General features: G+C 36.7%; 1 protein-coding gene across 1 annotated transcript in view; it reads left to right on the top strand.

Annotated features, from left to right (window-relative positions):
* The window catches only part of dcc (DCC netrin 1 receptor), a 254,820-nt gene extending 240,265 nt beyond the window's left edge, over positions 1-14,555 (top strand). The window contains exons 28-29 of the mRNA XM_079871545.1: positions 4,203-4,345; positions 14,433-14,555. Of these exons, the coding sequence (XP_079727671.1) occupies positions 4,203-4,345; positions 14,433-14,522 (233 nt within the window). The 3' untranslated portion in view covers positions 14,523-14,555. The remainder of the gene's footprint in view (positions 1-4,202; positions 4,346-14,432) is intronic.
* The last annotated feature ends 7,945 nt before the right edge of the window (positions 14,556-22,500 follow it).

Below are 22,500 nucleotides of genomic sequence, written 5' to 3'. Positions count from 1 at the left end.
GGATGCATTGCAATCCTGTGACGAGGCGTTTCTAAGCATCAGTGAAGGAGAGATTGAGGAATAAACCCGTGGAGAGAAAAGGGACGAGTTAAACGGCGCTCAGGGTTGATGGAGTTTTTACAGCGGTGTCAGTGATGTGAGGAATCGTGTGGCAGACAAACCTGAACCATCCAGCCATTTCACACACACACATACACACACACACACACACACACACACACACACACACACGTCCTCGACTGAGAGACACGATCTGTCCAGATATTAAGACAGAGAAGAGCAGAGAGAGTGTTGACTTGGGAACGGTAGAGGACGAACCTCTTCAAAACACAGAAAATATTATATTTTGCATAAAGAAAATGAAGGTTATTTTAGGCCCAGTTTGATTTCCATGACAATTAAACACATTTACTGACAAATAATGCTTAAATTCTCATTCTCAGTTATATTTCTCATTGTTATAGGACAATCAATGTTTTGTTGTTTATTTAAATATGTAGAACAGCAAACACAACCATGCATGATGTATAAATACTTTACAATTTGAATAATACATCATTATTTTCATGACAATTGAAATAATTGTTATTGCTGTGTGCATCTGAATGTTTGAGGCTTAGTCATATTTCTCATTGTTACAATGTACAACGTTTTGTTTATTTAAATCCGCATGGCAAATCCACAAATGCTACCAGTATAAACACTTCACAGTCTGAATAACATCATTTTCTTGATGCGGAAGAAAGGTCTTGTCTGTGTCTGTGGGTTGAACTGTGACCCAGACGTGTTTCTGATGGTTTTATGCGACTCCTCTGTGAGTTCTCTGATGTGTTCCTCAATCTAACACTCATTCCCGCTGAACGAGGCCGTCTGTGCCGGATTCAGCTTCATCTGACACAGGTTATGAAGATGTGTTCTCTGACGCATGTTTCGAGGGGTCGTCTTCGTGTCTCTATGAGAGTGTGTGTGTTTAAGTGTGAATGGACGTGCTTCGGCTCTCTGTCTCTTGATCTGACGGTTAATGAGCATTAAACATCTCTGGCTGATGGACAAGAACAACCATGATATCCCTGACCCAAACCAGCCTAAAGCGCTCACACACACACACACACACACACACACACACACTGCAGAACATGCCGTTCTCACTCAGTGTTTATGACTGGTTTCCAGTCCAAATATCTAAACATTCTTAAATCAAGATGCATTTACTAAAGTAGTAAAATGACTGAAGATATTTTGGACCCTATCTCGCACCCAGCGCAATTGACTTTGTACAGCGACGCATGTCTCATTCCTATTTCTCACCCGCGCACAGCGGACTCTTCCCTCCACAGACGCACGTCTGTAAATTAGGGAATGAACTTGCGCTCCCGGTGGCGGTTCAGGGAAAAGAGGAGGCGTGTTCCGGCGCAAACGTTCCCTGGTGCTATTTTGCAGTTTCAGAAAACAATTCCACCACTGACCAGGAGAAACCTCGTCTAAAGTCAGTGGCGCATGTTATTCAGAGGCTGTTTTAAGGGCGCATGCTTGGCCATAATCAATGTAGCATGAGCACAACACACACACACTTTGCTTCTCTCATCTACACAGAAGCAGCAGTTTTCATTTTTAGAAAACCATACATAATTACAAGGAACAATATTACCACACGAGGGAAATCATTGTGGTGTCCATGAAGATGTGAAAAAATAGGCATAAATCTAGCTTACACATTTACCCAGATTATCATACGCCTGTTTAACCGAAGCTAATCTGGGTGTGTTTCTCCATCCCCAATGTCACTTCTCTGTGTTTTACGGCCCTGACGAGAACGCCGGTCTCCTCGGCTGTGAACCGCTCCTGCAAATCCGCCGTTATAATATCAATCCGCCATGGAACAAGCGCGCCTGCTCTTAAAGGGAATGTGAGATGTCGCTCTGATTGGTTTATTTCACGTTACGCCCAAACCACACCTATGAATAATGAAGCGACTTCAGACCAACACATTTTAGATTTGCGTCGGCACAAGAGTCATTCATCCCGCCGGTATAATAGCAACAGTGCCGAGACCCGCCCACAAAGTTACTTGCGTTTCGAGCTTGATACTAGCGTTTCAGATCGTTAAAATAGGGCCCGATGTCTTGTATTCTACGGTGATAAATCAAAATTAAGTGAGTTTTTGCTTAAAAAAAGCAAAATGATCTGCCAATGGAGTCAGAAAAATAATGTTAATTCAAACAGAAACATGATTATTTTTCTGACCCCATTGGCAGATCATTTTGCTTTTTTTAAGCAAAACATAAGCATAATATCTTATGGCATTTTACAACTTTAGTAAATGCATCTTGATTTAAGAATGTTTAGATATTTGGACTGGAAACCAGACAAAAACTCTGAGTAAGAAAAGCATTGTTTGCAGTGCAGTCTCAGTCTGGTTCAGGCCAGAGCAAAATGTGGATTTTCGTGGATATTTGCATCACTGCCAAATTGAAAGTTGAGTTGAAAGTGATTAACAGAAGCGTTGTGGAGTCGGCGAGTGCCAGGAGCCTCAGCACGAACACCGGCCATAAATTGCTTTACAGTTGACTGGAAATCCATATCAGAGAAAGATTGAGCCGTTATTACCGTGAGAATGCTAACAAGCTCCTCTGGCGTCTGCATTTCTGCACATCAATGTCTTTAAGGGGTTTTGTGATATTCTAGAAACTCAGTTTTGTGGCGCGGTCATCTGTAACGTGACTGTGTGAGGTGTCAGTCGCCTCCAGTTATTGTAGCTGTGCAGAAACAGTTCATTATGCTGCTGATATTGCAAACTAGTCATGTGTTCAGTTCCCATACAGGAAATGCATTAACTATTTTATTTTATTTTATTTTATTTTATTTTATTTTATTTTATTTTATTTTATTTTATTTTATTTTATTTTATTTTATTTTATTTTATTTTATTTTATTTTATTTTATTTTATTTTATTTTATATATACAGTACCAGTCAAAAGTTTGGAAACATTACTATTTTTAATGCTTTTGAAAGAAGTCTCTTATGCTCATCAAGCCTGCAGTTAAAAACAAAAACAAACAAAAAAACAGTAATATTATGAAATATTATTACAATTTAAAATAATGGTTCTCTTTTTTAATATATTTTAAAATGTAATTTATTTTTGTGATCAAAGCTGAATTTTCATCAGCAAGTACTCCAGTCTTTGGTGTCTTATGATCCTTCAGAAATCATTCTAATATGATGATTTGATACTCAGTTATTATCAATGATGGAAACAGTTGTGCTGTTTAATATATTTTTTTGGAATACTTTTTTCAGGATTCATTGATGAGTAAAACGTTAACAGCATTTATTCATAAAAACAGCATTTATTCAAAATAAAAACATTTCTAACAATATAAATCGTTACCATCACCTTTTATCAATTTAACGCATCCTTGTTGAATTAAAGTACTAATTTCTTTAAAAAAAAATAGTTATTGTTCCCAAACTTTTGAACGGTAGTGTATATTGTTACAAAAGATTTCTATTCTAAATAAATACAGTTCTTTTTAACTTTTTATTCATCAAATAATCCTGAAAAAAGTATCTCAGATTATAAAAAAAATATTAAGCAGCACAACTGTTTCCAACATTGATCATAAATCCTCATTTTAGAATGATTTCTGAAGGATCATAAGACACCAAAGACTGGAGTACTTGCTGATGAAAATTCAGCTTTGCATCACAAAAATAAATTACATTTTAAAGTATATTAAAAAAGAGAACCATTATTTTAAATTGTAATAATATTTCATAATATTACTGTATTTTTTTTTTTTTTTTTTTTTTTTTAACTGCAGGCTTGATGAGCATAAGAGACTTCTTTCAAAAACATTAAAAATAGTAATGTTTCCAAACTTTTGACTGGTACTGTATATATATATATATATATATATATATATATTTTTTTTTTTTTTTTTTTTTTTTAATACAATTTTTATTTAATTAAAAAAATATATTATTATTATTATTATTATTATTTAATTTTATTTATTTATTTATTTATTTTTATTATCCAGCTTAATAAAGCAACCTTGAGTTTTGGAAAGGCACTATAAAATAGAATACATGAAGATACTGAAGACCGTAGTGTTATAAATGTAAAAGTATATAAAGCTGATTTTCAGTAATAATGGACGGATGCATGAGTTATGATGATGTTGTGTCTGCTCACAGGTGGGAGTTTACCCAAACCACAGGTGAAGACGGCGTCGCTAGGGCAGGCTGGGAAGGCCCGATCGCCGTTACTGCCCGTTTCCGTGCCGACCGCTCCCGAATCCACCGAAGATGGGCCGAAGCAAGCCGACGACCCGGCAAGCGTGAGTTACCCGCGCTGTAAAAACAATTCTGTTAAAATTACGGTAAAAAAACAGCAACCAGAATTTACTGTAAAAAAAATACGGTAGCAACATTTTAGGTTTTACAGACTTCACAAAATTTTACAGTAAAAAAAACGTATTTCACTAACTTACCGACCTAATGAAGTACTAATATCTGTTTTGTACTATTGTAATACACTGACATCCTCCAATCACAGTGGAGATGAGTCACATGATCAATCAAAGCTCATCACAAGCAGCTTTTCCACAAGAGAGTTAATACTAATATACAGAAGCTGCACAGTGTCATTCACACACACTAAACACACATGACATTGTAAAAATGCAATAAACACTAATTTAACAACATTAAATGTAACATAAAACCCTAATGTACATCACTGATTAGAAAAAACTAAGAAAAACTATGAAGAAACAGTTATTTCAACAAAAATACATCAGATGTGAAGTGTCACGCAGGGAATTGTGGGAATTTACTGTAAAATTACATTAAATGTACAGTAGGATTTATCACAGTTATTCACCGTATATAGTACGGAAACTTTCTGTAAACCAATTAACCTGATCGTTAGGCTTTAACACAGATTTCTCCATTCGATTCTGATTCGCAAGCTTGCGATTTGATTCGGTTCTGATTTGATTCGATTCATTTGATTCATTTAGAAATATATTGGTACAGTACAGAAAAAAACGTACAATATTGCAGGTTAAAAATGACTACTTTGACTACAAACATTTAACTTGCATATAAAATAAATAACTTTTTAATGACATAATAATGTTTCTGCTCCAAATTAATTATTGAAATATAAACATACTGACTGAATTTACTGATGAAACTGACAGGGTTTGAAATCTGACACTTTGTTTCATATCAAAAGTATCAAAGATTATGTTGATTATTGGATGTCAGATGATGTTTAGTGACGGTAAATCAGCTCAGACTAAAAGATCGATTCTGGGGATTTAAGAGTCAACATCAGTTTATCTAAATAAAATAGAGAAACTGAAATATCCACCTGATCATTCCACTGTCTCTCTCCAGGAGCCGCTCTAAATCACGCTTTCATAACTGTTTATCACTAACGAGAATCTTCTCATTTAAACCTCAAGCAACAATTTGACTCACTTTCTGTCTCTGAAAGAACGACTGAAGGATCTGTGATTCAAAACCGAATCCCTGCCTCTGAATCATTAATGTTTCCTGAGGATTTGTGGAAAACGTTGCGTCTTCATTGTGAATCATTGAAGAGATAAGACTGAGAGTAAGAAGAGAAAGTCTGCGAGTGTGTGTTTGATTCGTTGATGAGGACAGAGAGAGAGAGAGAGAGAGAGTCGGGCGAGCGCAGACACGGAAAGGTCAGGAGAATTTATCCAGACACATATCTGTTTAATTGGAATGGCCTTTTCCCATCAGAGATGAAGCAAATAAACAAACTGACAGGGATCGGACACTTCACCGGCCCAATGAGGCCATGTAGACCGTTAATACTGTGTGTGTGTGTGTGTGTGTGTGTGTGTGTGTGTGTGTGTGTGTGTGTGTGTGTGTGTGTGTGTGTGTGTGTGTGTGTGTGTGTGTGTGTGTGTGTGTGTGTGTGTGAGCTGTACAGTGTTTAACCATACACAAAGTGCATTCCCCTAAAACAGGGATTCCTTGTTAGGGTTAGGGATACTGTACATAATAACTGAAAAACTATCAATATTTAAATAGCATATTTAATATTCAGCAGAGACACGTTTGGTTTGTGGTGCATGATGTGTTTTGTTTTGTTATGGAAAAATCATGCCAGAAGATTAGAGACTGACAGGAAAATTAAGCTTTGTGTTTTTGCTGGATAACTTTGAAGAAAGTGTAAGCCAAAATAATAAAACATCACATGAATTTGAAATATAGAAATATGAAATGATGGGGGAAAAATTGAATATTTAATGAAAAAAAATGAAATATTAAATAAGTCCCTGTCTTAACAAGTCCTAATCATTCCTAAAACTGATTCATTCAAAATGGCTGTTTATTTCAGGAACGAAGCAAGTGACTTGACTTTATCAATATGTCATTGAATCATTCGCTCAACCGATTCATTCAAACGGCTCATTAATTCAGGAACGAAGCAAGTGACTTGACTTTATCAATATGTCATTGAATCATTCGCTCAACCGATTCATTCAAACGGCTCATTAATTCAGGAACGAAGCAAGTGACTTGACTTTATCAATATGTCATTGAATCATTCGCTCAACCGATTCATTCAAACGGCTCATTAATTCAGGAACGAAGCAAGTGACTTGACTTTATCAATATGTCATTGAATCATTCGCTCAACCGATTCATTCAAACGGCTCATTAATTCAGGAACGAAGCAAGTGACTTGACTTTATCAACAGGTCATTGAATCATTCGCTCAACCGATTCATTCAAACGGCTCATTAATTCAGGAACGAAGCAAGTGACTTGACTTTATCAACAGGTCATTGAATCATTCGCTCAACCGATTCATTCAAACGGCTCATTAATTCAGGAACGAAGCAAGTGACTTGACTTTATCAATATGTCATTGAATCATTCGCTCAACCGATTCATTCAAACGGCTCATTAATTCAGGAACGAAGCAAGTGACTTGACTTTATCAATATGTCATTGAATCATTCGCTCAACCGATTCATTCAAACGGCTCATTAATTCAGGAACGAAGCAAGTGACTTGACTTTATCAACAGGTCATTGAATCATTCGCTCAACCGATTCATTCAAACGGCTCATTAATTCAGGAACGAAGCAAGTGACTTGACTTTATCAATATGTCATTGAATCATTCGCTCAACCGATTCATTCAAACGGCTCATTAATTCAGGAACGAAGCAAGTGACTTGACTTTATCAACAGGTCATTGAATCATTCGCTCAACCGATTCATTCAAACGGCTCATTAATTCAGGAACGAAGCAAGTGACTTGACTTTATCAACAGGTCATTGAATCATTCGCTCAACCGATTCATTCAAACGGCTCATTAATTCAGGAACGAAGCAAGTGACTTGACTTTATCAATATGTCATTGAATCATTCGCTCAACCGATTCATTCAAACGGCTCATTAATTCAGGAACGAAGCAAGTGACTTGACTTTATCAATATGTCATTGAATCATTCGCTCAACCGATTCATTCAAACGGCTCATTAATTCAGGAACGAAGCAAGTGACTTGACTTTATCAACAGGTCATTGAATCATTCGCTCAACCGATTCATTCAAACGGCTCATTAATTCAGGAACGAAGCAAGTGACTTGACTTTATCAATATGTCATTGAATCATTCGCTCAACCGATTCATTCAAACGGCTCATTAATTCAGGAACGAAGCAAGTGACTTGACTTTATCAACAGGTCATTGAATCATTCGCTCAACCGATTCATTCAAACGGCTCATTAATTCAGGAACGAAGCAAGTGACTTGACTTTATCAACAGGTCATTGAATCATTCGCTCAACCGATTCATTCAAACGGCTCATTAATTCAGGAACGAAGCAAGTGACTTGACTTTATCAACAGGTCATTGAATCATTCGCTCAACCGATTCATTCAAACGGCTCATTAATTCAGGAACGAAGCAAGTGACTTGACTTTATCAACAGGTCACTGAATCATTCGCTTAACCGATTCATTCAAACGGCTCATTAATTCAGGAACGAAGCAAGTGACTTGACTTTATCAACAGGTCATTGAATCATTCGCTCAACCGATTCATTCAAACGGCTCATTAATTCAGGAACGAAGCAAGTGACTTGACTTTATCAACAGGTCATTGAATCATTCGCTCAACCGATTCATTCAAAACGGCTCATTAATTCAGGAACGAAGCAAGTGACTTGACTTTATCAATAGGTCATTGAATCATTCGCTCAACCGATTCATTCAAACGGCTCATTAATTCAGGAACGAAGCAAGTGACTTGACTTTATCAACAGGTCATTGAATCATTCGCTCAACCGATTCATTCAAACGGCTCATTAATTCAAGAACGAAGCAAGTGACTTGACTTTATCAACAGGTCATTGAATCATTCGCTCAACCGATTCATTCAAACGGCTCATTAATTCAGGAACGAAGCAAGTGACTTGACTTTATCAACAGGTCATTGAATCATTCGCTCAACCGATTCATTCAAACGGCTCATTAATTCAGGAACGAAGCAAGTGACTTGACTTTATCAACAGGTCATTGAATCATTCGCTCAACCGATTCATTCAAACGGCTCATTAATTCAAGAACGAAGCAAGTGACTTGACTTTATTAGTAGTCATTGAATCATTCGCTCAACCGATTCATTAAAACGGCTCATTAATTCAGGAACGAAGCAAGTGACTTGACTTTATCAACAGGTCATTGAATCATTCGCTCAACCGATTCATTCAAACGGCTCATTAATTCAGGAACGAAGCAAGTGACTTGACTTTATCAACAGGTCATTGAATCATTCGCTCAACCGATTCATTCAAACGGCTCATTAATTCAGGAACGAAGCAAGTGACTTGACTTTATCAACAGGTCACTGAATCATTCGCTTAACCGATTCATTCAAACGGCTCATTAATTCAGGAACGAAGCAAGTGACTTGACTTTATCAACAGGTCATTGAATCATTCGCTCAACCGATTCATTCAAACGGCTCATTAATTCAGGAACGAAGCAAGTGACTTGACTTTATCAACAGGTCATTGAATCATTCGCTCAACCGATTCATTCAAACGGCTCATTAATTCAGGAACGAAGCAAGTGACTTGACTTTATCAATACAGGTCATTGAATCATTCGCTCAACCGATTCATTCAAACGGCTCATTAATTCAGGAACGAAGCAAGTGACTTGACTTTATCAACAGGTCATTGAATCATTCGCTCAACCGATTCATTCAAACGGCTCATTAATTCAGGAATGAAGCAAGTGACTTGACTTTATTAGTAGTCATTGAATCATTCGCTCAAACCGATTCATTCAAAACGGCTCATTAATTCAGGAACGAAGCAAGTGACTTGACTTTATCAACAGGTCATTGAATCATTCGCTCAACCGATTCATTCAAACGGCTCATTAATTCAGGAATGAAGCAAATGACTTGACTTTATTAGTAGTCATTGAATCATTCGCTCAACCGATTCATTCAAAACGGCTCATTAATTCAGGAACGAAGCAAGTGACTTGACTTTATCAACAGGTCATTGAATCATTCGCTCAACCGATTCATTCAAACGGCTCATTAATTCAGGAATGAAGCAAGTGACGTGACTTTATTAGTAGTCATTGAATCATTCGCTCAACCGATTCATTCAAACGGCTCATTAATTCAGGAACGAAGCAAGTGACTTGACTTTATCAACAGGTCATTGAATCATTCGCTCAACCGATTCATTCAAACGGCTCATTAATTCAGGAATGAAGCAAGTGACTTGACTTTATCAACAGGTCACTGAATCATTCGCTCAACCGATTCATTCAAAACGGCTCATTAATTCAGGAACGAAGCAAGTGACTTGACTTTATTAGTAGTCATTGAATCATTCGCTCAACCGATTCATTCAAACGGCTCATTAATTCAGGAATGAAGCAAGTGACTTGACTTTATCAACAGGTCACTGAATCATTCGCTCAACCGATTCATTCAAAACGGCTCATTAATTCAGGAACGAAGCAAGTGACTTGACTTTATTAGTAGTCCATTGAATCATTCGCTCAACCGATTCATTCAAAACGGCTCATTAATTCAGGAACGAAGCAAGTGACTTGACTTTATTAGTAGTCATTGAATCATTCGCTCAACCGATTCATTCAAACGGCTCATTAATTCAGGAACGAAGCAAGTGACTTGACTTTATCAACAGGTCATTGAATCATTCGCTCAACCGATTCATTCAAACGGCTCATTAATTCAGGAATGAAGCAAGTGACTTGACTTTATCAACAGGTCATTGAATCATTCGCTCAACCGATTCATTCAAACGGCTCATTAATTCAGGAATGAAGCAAGTGACGTGACTTTATTAGTAGTCATTGAATCATTCGCTCAACCGATTCATTCAAACGGCTCATTAATTCAGGAACGAAGCAAGTGACTTGACTTTATCAACAGGTCATTGAATCATTCGCTCAACTGATTCATTCAAACGGCTCATTAATTCAGGAATGAAGCAAGTGACTTGAGTTTATTAGTAGTCATTGAATCATTCGCTCAACCGATTCATTCAAACGGCTCATTAATTCAGGAACGAAGCAAGTGACTTGACTTTATCAACAGATCATTGAATCATTCGCTCAACCGATTCATTCAAACGGCTCATTAATTCAGGAACGAAGCAAGTGACTTGAGTTTATGAATAGATCATTGAATCATTCGCTCAACTGATTCATTCAAACGGCTCATTAATTCAGGAACGAAGCAAGTGACTTGAGTTTATGAATAGATCATTGAATCATTCGCTCAACCGGTTCATTCAGAACGTGAATTCATCAGGAAGGAAACACTCAGAGACGCAGTTCTGCTGCTGTCTTTGTTTGAAACTATTTTCATTGGCGAGATAGAGCAAAAACAGACACTTTTTGTGTTTAAAACCCAAGTAATTTAATATTAAAGTCTTGTTTATTGAACTGTTGTATAAAGTGAATATCCCATTTGCTGATATTCTGGAATCAGTGATATCGCTTAACTATAAATAAATAAATAAATAAATAAAAAGCTCGTTCAGAGGCAATCAATGACTCAGTTTGTGCATTTGTATGTGTTCTGGAGGCGTTTCCCCCGAGCCGCTGTTAGATCTAACCCTGCGTGAGTCTAAACTCAGATTAGATCCGTCCGAGCGATTAAAACAGTCTTTTCCCTCCGCCGTCCTGATGTGAACCATCTCTGAGGTCGTGACCTTTGACTCATGATGGGATTTCTGGATGCGCTAAGAGCCGCGTGACTGATGCTGGGAGACCAGAGGACGAGGCTGATGTTATAGATGTTATAGATGGAGCTCAGAGCACTCCGTTCACACATAACCAATAACAGCGGCGGATATTGATGCAATAACCACACTAATTGTTTGCGATGGATCTGAAGGTCAGGCACTTATGCGTGTGCTCATAAAGCGCTTCAACTTTTCAATATCACACTGACCTTTTCAAACCTTTTGGCTTTCAACCATGTTAAAAGTTTCTTTGGTTCGGGTGAATCTCGAAACGCTGCGTCCTGAGACACTTCCAAATGTGGTTTTAAATCAGATACATATTCAAAATTATGAAATATTATTGCGATTTAAATCATCTGTTTTCTATGTGAATATATAGTAAAGTGTAATTTATTCCTGTGAATGTTCAGCATCATTACTCCAGTCTTCAGTGTCACATGATCCTTCAGAAATCACTCTAATATGAGGATCTGATGATCAAGAAACATTTATGATTATTATCAGTGTTGAAACAGCTTCATGTTTTTGTGTAAACTGTGATACATTTTATTTTTCAAGATTCTTTGATGAATAGAAAGTTGAAAAGAACAGCATTTATTTGAAATAGGATCTTTTGTAACATTATACATGTATTTACTGTCACTTTTGATTGATTTAATTCATCCTTGATGAATAAAAGTATCAAATCTCTTTAAAAAAAAAAAAAGATCTTGTTATCCCAAACTTTATCACTGCTTAATAAAATGACATAAACACATCAGAATTACTAAAACTTTAACTAAAGATTAAAAGTTAAAATGCTAACACTTTACAACACGGTTGTGTTTGTTTGCTAACAGTTGTTAACATGAACTAACAGTGAAAAACACTTCTAAAGCATTTACTAATACATTGTTAAAATCAAAAGTTGGATCTGTAAATATTATTTAATGAGCTCACATGAACAGTTAACAAACAAAGATGCATTAAAGGGGGGGTGAAATGCTCATTTTCACTCAATCTCCTGTTAATCTTGAGTACCTATAGAGTAATATTGCATCCTTCCTATCTCCAAAAAGTCTTTTGTTTTATTATATTTTTAATTGAAAGATTGGCTGTACCGAGTCTTTCCGGAAAAAAACGAGCGGCTGGGGGCGGGCCGTGTGGGCGAAGCTAAAGCTGTGCTAACGCGCCAAGCTAGTGACAACACACAGAGACATTTGTTCAACAAACAGTTTTACTCACCGTCCGGTTCCAACGCACGACCGCGAACCTTTATCATTGTGACTGCTCGATCCTTAAGCATTAGACGATCTGCAAATCCGTGATCTGGGCTTTGTTTATAAAACAATCATCGTCGAAATGCAGGGAACAACAGTCTTACACAACTCCGTTTATGCTCAGGAAAACAAACTCCATCCACTATTCCCTTAACGCTGGGTTCTTTGGGAATCTGTGCAGGGTTGTCTTGCCCTGGCAACCAAAAACACACTTCTTTGGTGACATTGAATGACTTCCCAAAAGCCGGGCAGGGCGCTTTGATGGCGAACTGCTTTCGCTCTCTTGCTCTGGTCTACGAGTGCGCGCGCGGCCGCGATCTTACCGGAGAAGTGCCCTTAGGACCCATATAAGGAAATTCCGCCCTATCTTACGTAAGACAGAGCCATACTCGAAAAAAACTTTACGAAACTTGTGACAAACCGGAAGGAGTATTTTTGGAACAAAAATACTCCTTCAAACGTACAACTTAGTTTTTGAAACTTTGTCCATGTTTAGCATGGGAATCCAACTCTTTACCAGTGTAAAAAACTCAGTATGCATGAAATAGCATTTCACCCCCCCTTTAACTAATTGGACATAATTAACAACTAATTCAAGATATTAATAAAAACTATAATACACTCTTGAAAATCAAGCTTCTTTATCAGCATTGATGAAGAACCTTTAAAGGAGAACTCCGGTCAATTTTAACATTGAGCTCATTTTTTTGTACATGTGGAGTGCTGTCAGTACAGAGAACAACGACAGAAATCGGTGTTGCCTACACCGTGTTATCCTCTGTTTAAAATTTGCACCCTGTTGACTTCAAGTTTTAAACCTGCTTTTAGCCTCTTAACATCCTTGATGTGTCCTTACAAGTGCACAGGTCATGTGAGTGATTCCTTCAGAGTGAACACGGTGAATCTGACTGCAGTAGATGTGAAAGATATGAATAAAAATGATATTTATTCAGCCAGCGCTCATACCTGTATTTACATCCTGTTTTCGGTCGAAGTCCATAGTAATCGATTGTCGAGTTCACGCGCATTGGTTTAGTACCTATGATCATGCGCGTGAACTCGACAATCGACTACTGTGGCCTTCGACCGAAAACAGGATGTAAACACAGGTATGAGCGCTGGCTGATTAAACATCATTTTTATTCATATCTTTCACATCTACTGCAGTCAGACTCACCCGTGTTCACTCTGAAGGAATCACTCACATGACCTGTGCACTTGTAATGACACATCAAGGATGTTAAGAGGCTAAAAGCAGGTTTAAAACTCGCCCCATTGAAGTCAACAGGGTGCAAATTTTAAAAAGAGGATAACACGGTGTAGGCAACACCGATTTCTGCCGTTGTTCTCTGTACTGACAGCACTCCACATGTACAAAAAAATGAGCTCAATGTTAAAATTGACCGGAGTTCTCCTTTAACATCCAGGGAATCTTTCCAAGGTTTTTTATAGTGGAGAAGGTTCTTTAAAATATGAATATCTTCATGTTAACAAGTAAAAAAGTCAATAACCCGTGAATGGGAAGAGGAAGACCCACCATTAAAAACGTGATCATCTCTTTACTTTATATGTAATGTATGGCAACCTTTGTTATTCTTCTTTTATTTTTATTTATTTAATTTTTTTTCCTGTTATGTAAGGTGCTCCTCTGTTTAAAAAAAACAAAACAATAAACAATTAAGTAATAAAAAATAAAAGTAAATAAAATTAAAAATAAAAGTAAATAAATAAATAAAAATAAATATAAATGTAAATAACTAAATAAATAAAATGATTATAAATATATAAAAACGAAAATATTATAATAAATAATAATACATTTAACAGAAGCAGTTGTTAGTGTTTGACTGTGACGTTGTGTGTTTCAGGTGTACGAGCAGGACGATCTGAGTGAACAGATGGCGAGTCTGGAGGGTCTGATGAAGCAGCTCAACGCCATCACGGGTTCAGCCTTTTAACACACACACACACACACACACACACACACACACACTCACACTCACACACACACACACACACCACAGGGGAACGGACACCTGGAGCGAGGAACCCCATACTCTTCCTCGGCTCCGGAAACCCCTGAAACGGGACTGAAAAAGGGAAAAAGACTCGGACACCGAAGCTCTCACGGACCGCTGGGAAAGCGTCTCTTTTCTAACAGTGTCTGAGATTTTATACGTGTTTACTTTCACGGCCGATGCTCAAACTCTCCGGATCGCCAGGATTCATGAGTTTAATCCGCTGATGGAAGCCCTTCTCTGACGGGATTATTACTGAGGACTTTCTCCAAACCCAGACTGACGTCTCAATGTCTCAGAGAACTCCTGAACATCTTCGCCAATCTATTGCTGCCAAAATCCTCGCCGAGGAATTATATATTCACCGTTCCCAACCGGACATGGTTTGAGTTTTCAAGGTTTGGTTTAGTTTGTAGTCACGTCTCTTTGTGAATCTTCTAATGTCAGATGGTGCAGGACCGTGTTTTTGATTTCCCATCGTGTGTTTTATTCTCCACGAGTTCCAGCGCTGGGAAATGAATCCGCAGAGACGCTCTCATCAATTCAACACAGACGCTTTTCATTTCTCTCTTTTCTCTTTGCATTTAAAATGTTGGATGTGTGTGGAAGTGCAAAAGAGACTTTTTTATGTGCCTATATCTATATTTTTGTTCACATTTTGTCACCTTATTTATTTACTATGTGCTTATTAGCGCTGATCTGAGGCTGCGAGACAGAAGACGAATGCCGACATTTGATATTTTCCCTGTAGCGACGCTGTTTTTTACTGTACAGAGCGACTGATGGACTGGTGTCTCGGACTGGGTTTCTACCGATATATTTAATATATGATTTAGAGTGTTCCTTTCACCGTAATTTATGAACACTATGTGATTAATTCTAGAGCTTTTATTTACCCATTGGGAGAATAAAGAATTCCTAGAGGAATTCTGGGACGGATTTCACTGTGTTTTTCGATGTGATGAAGATTGGAAGATATTTTTGCGTCAGCATCATAACACACCTTTGTTTGTCTATAACGTTTTTTTTATGTGTGTATCATAAATGTGATCGACGACATTCCTGCCAAACGTGTTTGGATTTTTCCATAATGTTCCGTCTGAAATCCAGCAACATTTTTTATTGAACTCTATCATTCCCTCATAACCTGTTCACTGCAGAAAATCCTGCTCTTCCTCAGTGTTTCTGTCTCGTTCTCCAGCTCTAATATCTTAAATCAAGATACATTTACTGGAGAAGAAGCTAAATGACTTCAAATGCATTTAAAATGCCTAAAAATTGTGAGTTTGTTCTTAAAACAAGAACAGACGAGTTCAGAAAAATCATCTTAACTCAAAGGGAAAACCAGTTTGATTTTTTGAGCTCATTGGCTGATTTGTTCTTGTTTTACGCCCAAACTCACTCATTTCTCAGAAAACATTGAATGTTATGTCGCTTCTCCAGTAAATGTGTCTCGATGTAAGAATGTTTAGCTATTAGAGCTGGAGAACGAGACAGAAACACTGCGGAAGAACGGGAGTTTTTGCAATTCCTGCTTTAATGAACAAGTTCAAAACCATGAAAAACTCCAGAATCCTCTGTTTTCCGAAAGCGCATCTGTTCACACTGATCACGAGCGTCGAGCTCCAGAAAGTCTCATAACAGCAGTTCATATGTCCTGTACACTATATTTCATGTATTCTGAGTACTTTATGATTTTAATGAACTAAAATTGAGTCAAATGCAGAGTATCGTATGACTTCAGAAATCAAGCCACTGTTATTTCGTTCTCCAGCACAAACATCTAAACATTCTTAAATCAAGACACATTTACTGGAGAAGCAAAATGACTGAAGATATTAAGACTTGATTAATGAAAAATGCATTAAAATGAAGTGAGTTTGAGTTTAAAACAAGAACTAATGGAGTCAGAAAAATAATCTTGTCTCCCTTCAAATTAAGTTCGTTTTTTTGAGCTCATATATAGTCATGTGATCCACTGTTATGACGCTGGGGTTTGGACCACATGATGACAGAAACGTTGGTTTTCGGGGCTGATGGGATTGAGGAATGACCTGATCTCTGAAAGGTTCATTAAAACACCTTCACTGAGGGACTAATTAGCTGTGTTAATATAGGATCGGAAGGAAATGTTGGCGTGAAAATGTGAGAGGAGGAGGAATCATTCTTATGTGTATTTTACTTCATCCTTAAATTGTCCGATTTTAGCGTCGTTAACCAAACTAGAGTAGAGATTGAGAACGAGATCTGGTTTCTGGTGTGAAGGACAGGAGCCGATGCTGAACCTTCTACCATGAGGACGTTGTATACGATTACTGGTTTTGTAATGCACTGTAGAACAGTCCAATGTTCCTTTTTATATAGAAATGTTATTTGAATGGTGCATTCTTTTTGTTTGATAAATAAAGCCTTTGATAATAAACAGTGTTTGTGTGTGATCTTCAGCCGGGTCACATGATGTTCCACGAGCTTCACTGAGGAGAAGAAGCAGGAGAACTTGTTCTTTTAGAAAGGTCAAGAAAGGGTTAAAGCTCAATCTGACAACAGACATGCACAGATGTATCTATCTATCTATCTATCTATCTATCTCTATCTATCTATCTATCATTCTTTCTGTCTATCTATCTATCTATCTATCTATCATTCTTTCTGTCTATCTATCTATCTATCTATCTCTCTCTCTCTATCTATCTATCTATCTATCTATCTATCTATCTATCTATCTATCTATCATTCTTTCTGTCTATCTATCTATCTATCTATCTATCTATCTCTATCTATCTATCTATCATTCTTTCAGTCTATCTATCTATCTATCTATCTATCTATCTATCTATCTATCTTTCTGTCTATCTATCTATCTATCTATCTATCTCTCTCTCTCTCTCTATCTATCTATCTATCTATCATTCTTTCTATCTATCTATCTATCTATCTATCTATCTATCTATCTATATACCATTCTATCTGTCTGTCGGTCAACTCTTAAAAATCCTCGAGTCATTTTCTCATAAAGCTGAAGAACAAGCTCAAATGAAGTTGTTTAATGAATTAAAGTTGTTTGTTTTAAAGGTGTGTGAGTTTATCTGGAGTCATTGTGAGCCGCTCAGAAGTGAAGTGAATCCAGCAAACCCTCAGTGATGAAGATCACAGCCTCATGTACGGTCAGTAGGTTGGTGAAGCTGGATGTATCAAACACACACACACACACACACACACTCTAATGCAGTCAGAGATGAGTCCTGGTCCAGTATATCCCGCAGCGCTCGCTCCAGCGCGACACACAGCAGATGTCCTGTAAATGTCTGTGATTAATGGAGGCCGTGCGTGACATATGCTTCAGCAGATGCTTCACATGACAGGAGAAGATTTCACTGGTGTAAAGACACTGTGACCATCAGACGCCTGTCCTGCAGGACCTGAACACAATGGCTTCGATCCAGAACCCGCTGAGCCGCTTCATGAGATATTACATCAGATATTGAGATAAGAAGACAAGACGCTACAGGCAAAAGCATTGTTTTTCATGCACTGCTCAGTTTCGGGGGCTATTTTCTTCTTTAACGTCTTCTTCTTTCAGACTATTGTAAAGAAAACATCCAAAATACATATTTGAGTGTTTATTTTGTTGCACTTTATCTATTTGTGTCTGCAATGGGGAAAGTTACCTTTAAAAGTAATGTGTTACAATATTGCGTTACTCCCTAAATAAAGTAACTAATTGCTTTACATTTTTTAAAGTAATGTGTTACAATATTGCATTACTCCCTAAAAAAGTAACTAATTGCGTTACTAGAAAGTGATGTTAGAGTATTGCGTTACTCTATTAAAAAGTACCTATTTGCGTTACTAAGTTACTTTTTGGAAAGTAATGTGTGACAATATTGCGTTACTCCCTAAGTAAAGTAAATAATTGCGTTACTTAGTTACTTTTTGGAAAGTAATGTGTTACAATATTGAGTTACTCCCTAAAAAAGTAACTAATTGCGTTACTTAGTTACTTTTGTGGAAAGTAATGTTACAGTATTGCATTACTCTATTAAAAAGTAACTATTTGCGTTACTAAGTTACTTTTTGGAAAGTAATGTGTGACAATATTGCGTTACTCCCTAAGTAAAGTAAATAATTGCGTTACTTAGTTACTTTTTGGAAAGTAATGTGTTACAATATTGAGTTACTCCCTAAAAAAGTAACTAATTGCGTTACTTAGTTACTTTTGTGGAAAGTAATGTTACAGTATTGCATTACTCTATTAAAAAGTAACTATTTGCGTTACTAAGTTACTTTTTGGAAAGTAATGTGTTACAATATTGAGTTACTCCCTAAGTAAAGTAACTAATTGCATTACTTAGTTACTTTTGGAAAGTAATGTGTTACAATATTCCTAAATAAAGTATCTAATTGCTTTACATTTTTGAAAGTAATTTTACAATATTGCATTACTCCCTAAAAAAGTAACTAATTTCATTGCTTAGTTACTTTTGTGGTAAGTAATGTTACAGTATTGCGTTACTCTATTAAAAAGTAACTATTTGCGTTACTAAGTTACTTTTTGGAAAGGAATGTGTTACAATATTGAGTTACTCCCTAAGTAAAGTAACTAATTGCGTTACTTAGTTACTTTTTGGAAAGTAATGTGTTACAATATTGAGTTACTCCTTAAAAAAGTAACTAATTGCGTTACTTGGTTACTTTTGTGGAAAGTAATGTTACAGTATTGCATTACTCTATAAAAAAGTAACATTTGCATTACTATGTTACTTCTTGGAAAGTTATGTGTTACAATATTACGTTACTCCCTAAAAAAGTCACTATTTGTGTTACTAAGTTACTTTTGTGAAAAGTAATGTGTTACAATATTGAGTTACTCCCTAAGTAAAGTAACTAATTGCGTTACTTAGTTACTTTTTGGAAAGTAATGTGTTACAATATTGAGTTACTCCCTAAAAAAGTCACTATTTGTGTTACTAAGTTACTTTTGTGAAAAGTAATGTGTTACAATATTGAGTTACTCCCTAAGTAAAGTAACTAATTGCGTTACTTAGTTACTTTTTGGAAAGTAATGTGTTACAATATTGAGTTACTCCCTAAGTAAAGTAACTAATTGCGTTACTTGGTTACTTTTGTGGAAAGTAATGTTACAGTATTGCATTACTCTATAAAAAGTAACATTTGCATTACTATGTTACTTTTTGGAAAGTAATGTGTTACAATATTGCGTTACTCCCTAAAAAAGTAACTATTTGCGTTACTAAGTTACTTTTTGGAAAGTGATGTGTTACAATATTACGTTACTGTTATGAATGGGAAGACTCAGTAGGATCCATTTGCAGCTTTTAATGAAGGAACGTCAAAACAGGCAAGGGTCAGGCAACAGCAAAACAGGGTGATCAGAGAACAGACACAGAGAGTAGTCAGGTCACAGGCAGAAGTTCAGGGCAGGCAGCAAGAGACAATAATCCAAGATCAATCCAAGTCGAGACAGGCAGCAAACAGACAGAAACGAGATAACAATCCGAGGTCAATAAACAGATCAGTAGAATAGGGTAAAACGCTCAGTGATTACAGTCCATGGCAATGCAATACTTCGCAGTGATCCTCTGTTTGAGTGTGGTTTATATGGAGTGTCTGAATGAGATGCAGGTGAGTGCGCAATCAGTCCCAGGTATGAAGCATTATGGGAATTGTAGTTTTGTGAAGTGATCAGTCTGGTGTGGAGTGCCCTCTGGTGACTCTCAGAGGCACTCCAGCTGGTGATCGTTACAGTTACTCCCTAAAAAAGTAACTAATTACGTTACTTAGTTACTTTTGTGGAAAGTAATGTTACAGTATTGCGTTACTTTATTAAAAAGTAACTATTTGCATTACTAAGTTACTTTTTGGAAAGTAATGTGTTAGAATATTACGTTACTCCCTAAAAAAGAAACTTGAAGTAACCTAAAAAAAAGGGATTGCTTGTTTGTTTTTTAACTTTAAAAAAAGTTATATTTTTGGCAAATGTAAAGGCCCTTTCACATTTTTGTATTTAAGGAAATGCAAATTCACTTTTAGTCTAGCGCTACAATATGCGTAATTTTACTTTTGATTTCTCTCAACATGCCGACAGGAGAGCTGTCAGTCAGTACATGGCAAAACAAAGTTACTTGCATTACGTACTGAAAAAAGTAACTCCAATATTCTGGTGTAAATTTTAAAGTAATGCCTTACTTTACTAGTTACTTGAAAATGTAATCTGATTATGTAACTTGCATTTCCCCGAACACTGTTCAATCTCCACAAACGAGTTACTAGGAGTGCTACTTGGGTATTGAGAGGTGTGTTCCTCTGGTGCTCTTCAGCTTGGAGATCCAAACTGTTCAATCTCCACTTCAGCAGCTTCACACACACCAAACTTTACAGTTTTATTCATATCTATATTCTGAAGGTGTGTTCATATATAATTTGCCTGATTTATACAACATTTTATACCTAAAAACATTTTTTTTTTTTTTTTAACATTATTATTTTCTGATTTATGCCGAGATAAAAAGAGAAATCCAGAATCTCCTCTGGAAAAACATTTAAAATGTCAACAAATCAAATGAGAATTGTAAACCTGGCTTCATCCAGAGTTCAGATTTCTGTTAGAAATGAATGCAAATTAGTGCATATTTAATTAGATCATGCATTTTTAAAGAAAACGTGTAATACAATTTAACATCTTAATGTACTGTGATTAATCAACTTTGGAAAAGTATGGTGAGATCTGTTTCACTCTATCCGTTTGTTTTGTTTTATAGCACAAATATCCAAACATTCTTAAATCAAAATACATTTACTGGAGAAGAAATTTGACATACAATATTTTCTAAAAAATGAGTGAGTTTGTGCTTAAAACAAGAACTAATATCTGCCAGTGAAGTCAGAAAAATAATCTGAACTCAAAGGGAAATGTTTAGATGTTTGTACTGGAAAACAAGAGAGAAATACTGAGGAACAACATGATGTTCAGTGGTGTTGTCTTGCCTTAGTAGTCCAACTAGGTTTTGATGTTTCACTATATTTTTCTATATGATTTCTTTGATAATCATAGATTTTCTCTGTTCCAAAAGAAAAGTGGTGAGAACTTGCTGTTCCTGTTATGTTCTGCTGTGTGTTTGTGATGAATCTGACCCAGGATCAGCAGGTGCTTTTATCAACACCTTCACATGTATTTTACACTTTAGGAGCATCAGGTTCCACTTCAGGAATGATCTCAGGCCTGTTTGAGAATCTCAGTCTCGTGGAGTCGTGGATGAACAGAAGCTCCGGCTGGAAAACGTGAGCTTTATTCTCAGAGCTTCGGGATGCTGCTGTTTCCTGATCCTCTGAGTTGAAAGTGGATGTGTGTCAGATGCAGTGTATTCTCACACACCTCACTGACACATTTCGCTAATTTACTGCCAACAAAAGCCTTGGCGCTGCACCGGTGGGCCGACAGAGGTGTGAGCTGTGTGTTTGTGTGTGTGTGTGTTCGTGTCACTGATGTGTGTGTCGCACCTTTGTTGTGCTGCTGGATCAACATTAAAGAGCGATTCACGAGTCACAGAACTGAACTGAACTCAACATTACTCTACTGATTAAACACATCTCAGGAGAATACTTTCAAATTATTCTTCAAGATAATGTATACAATGTTCATATTTGATGATAACTACAAACTTCAAAGTTTTCATCTAATACTCATATCTTACTTTATTTTATTTCAACTTTATTTTAATTAAAATAAAAATGACTTTTACTAGTTTTGCATTACTACTGGTTTGTGCATAAACAACTTACCATCACAATGCTGGAGACTGCTGGTGATTGCTGGGCTTTTGCTAGGGTGTTGCTAAGGTGTTGTGAGGGGGTTGCTCTGTGGTTGCTAGGGCACTGTTAGGTGTTGCTAGGGGGTTGT

This window comes from Squalius cephalus (genome assembly GCF_949319135.1).
Source record: "Squalius cephalus genome assembly, chromosome: 5".
NCBI classification, from domain to species: Eukaryota; Metazoa; Chordata; class Actinopteri; order Cypriniformes; family Leuciscidae; genus Squalius; species Squalius cephalus.
The sequence above is the reverse complement of the archived record's forward strand: the minus strand, read 5'-3'. Positions and strand labels throughout refer to the sequence as shown.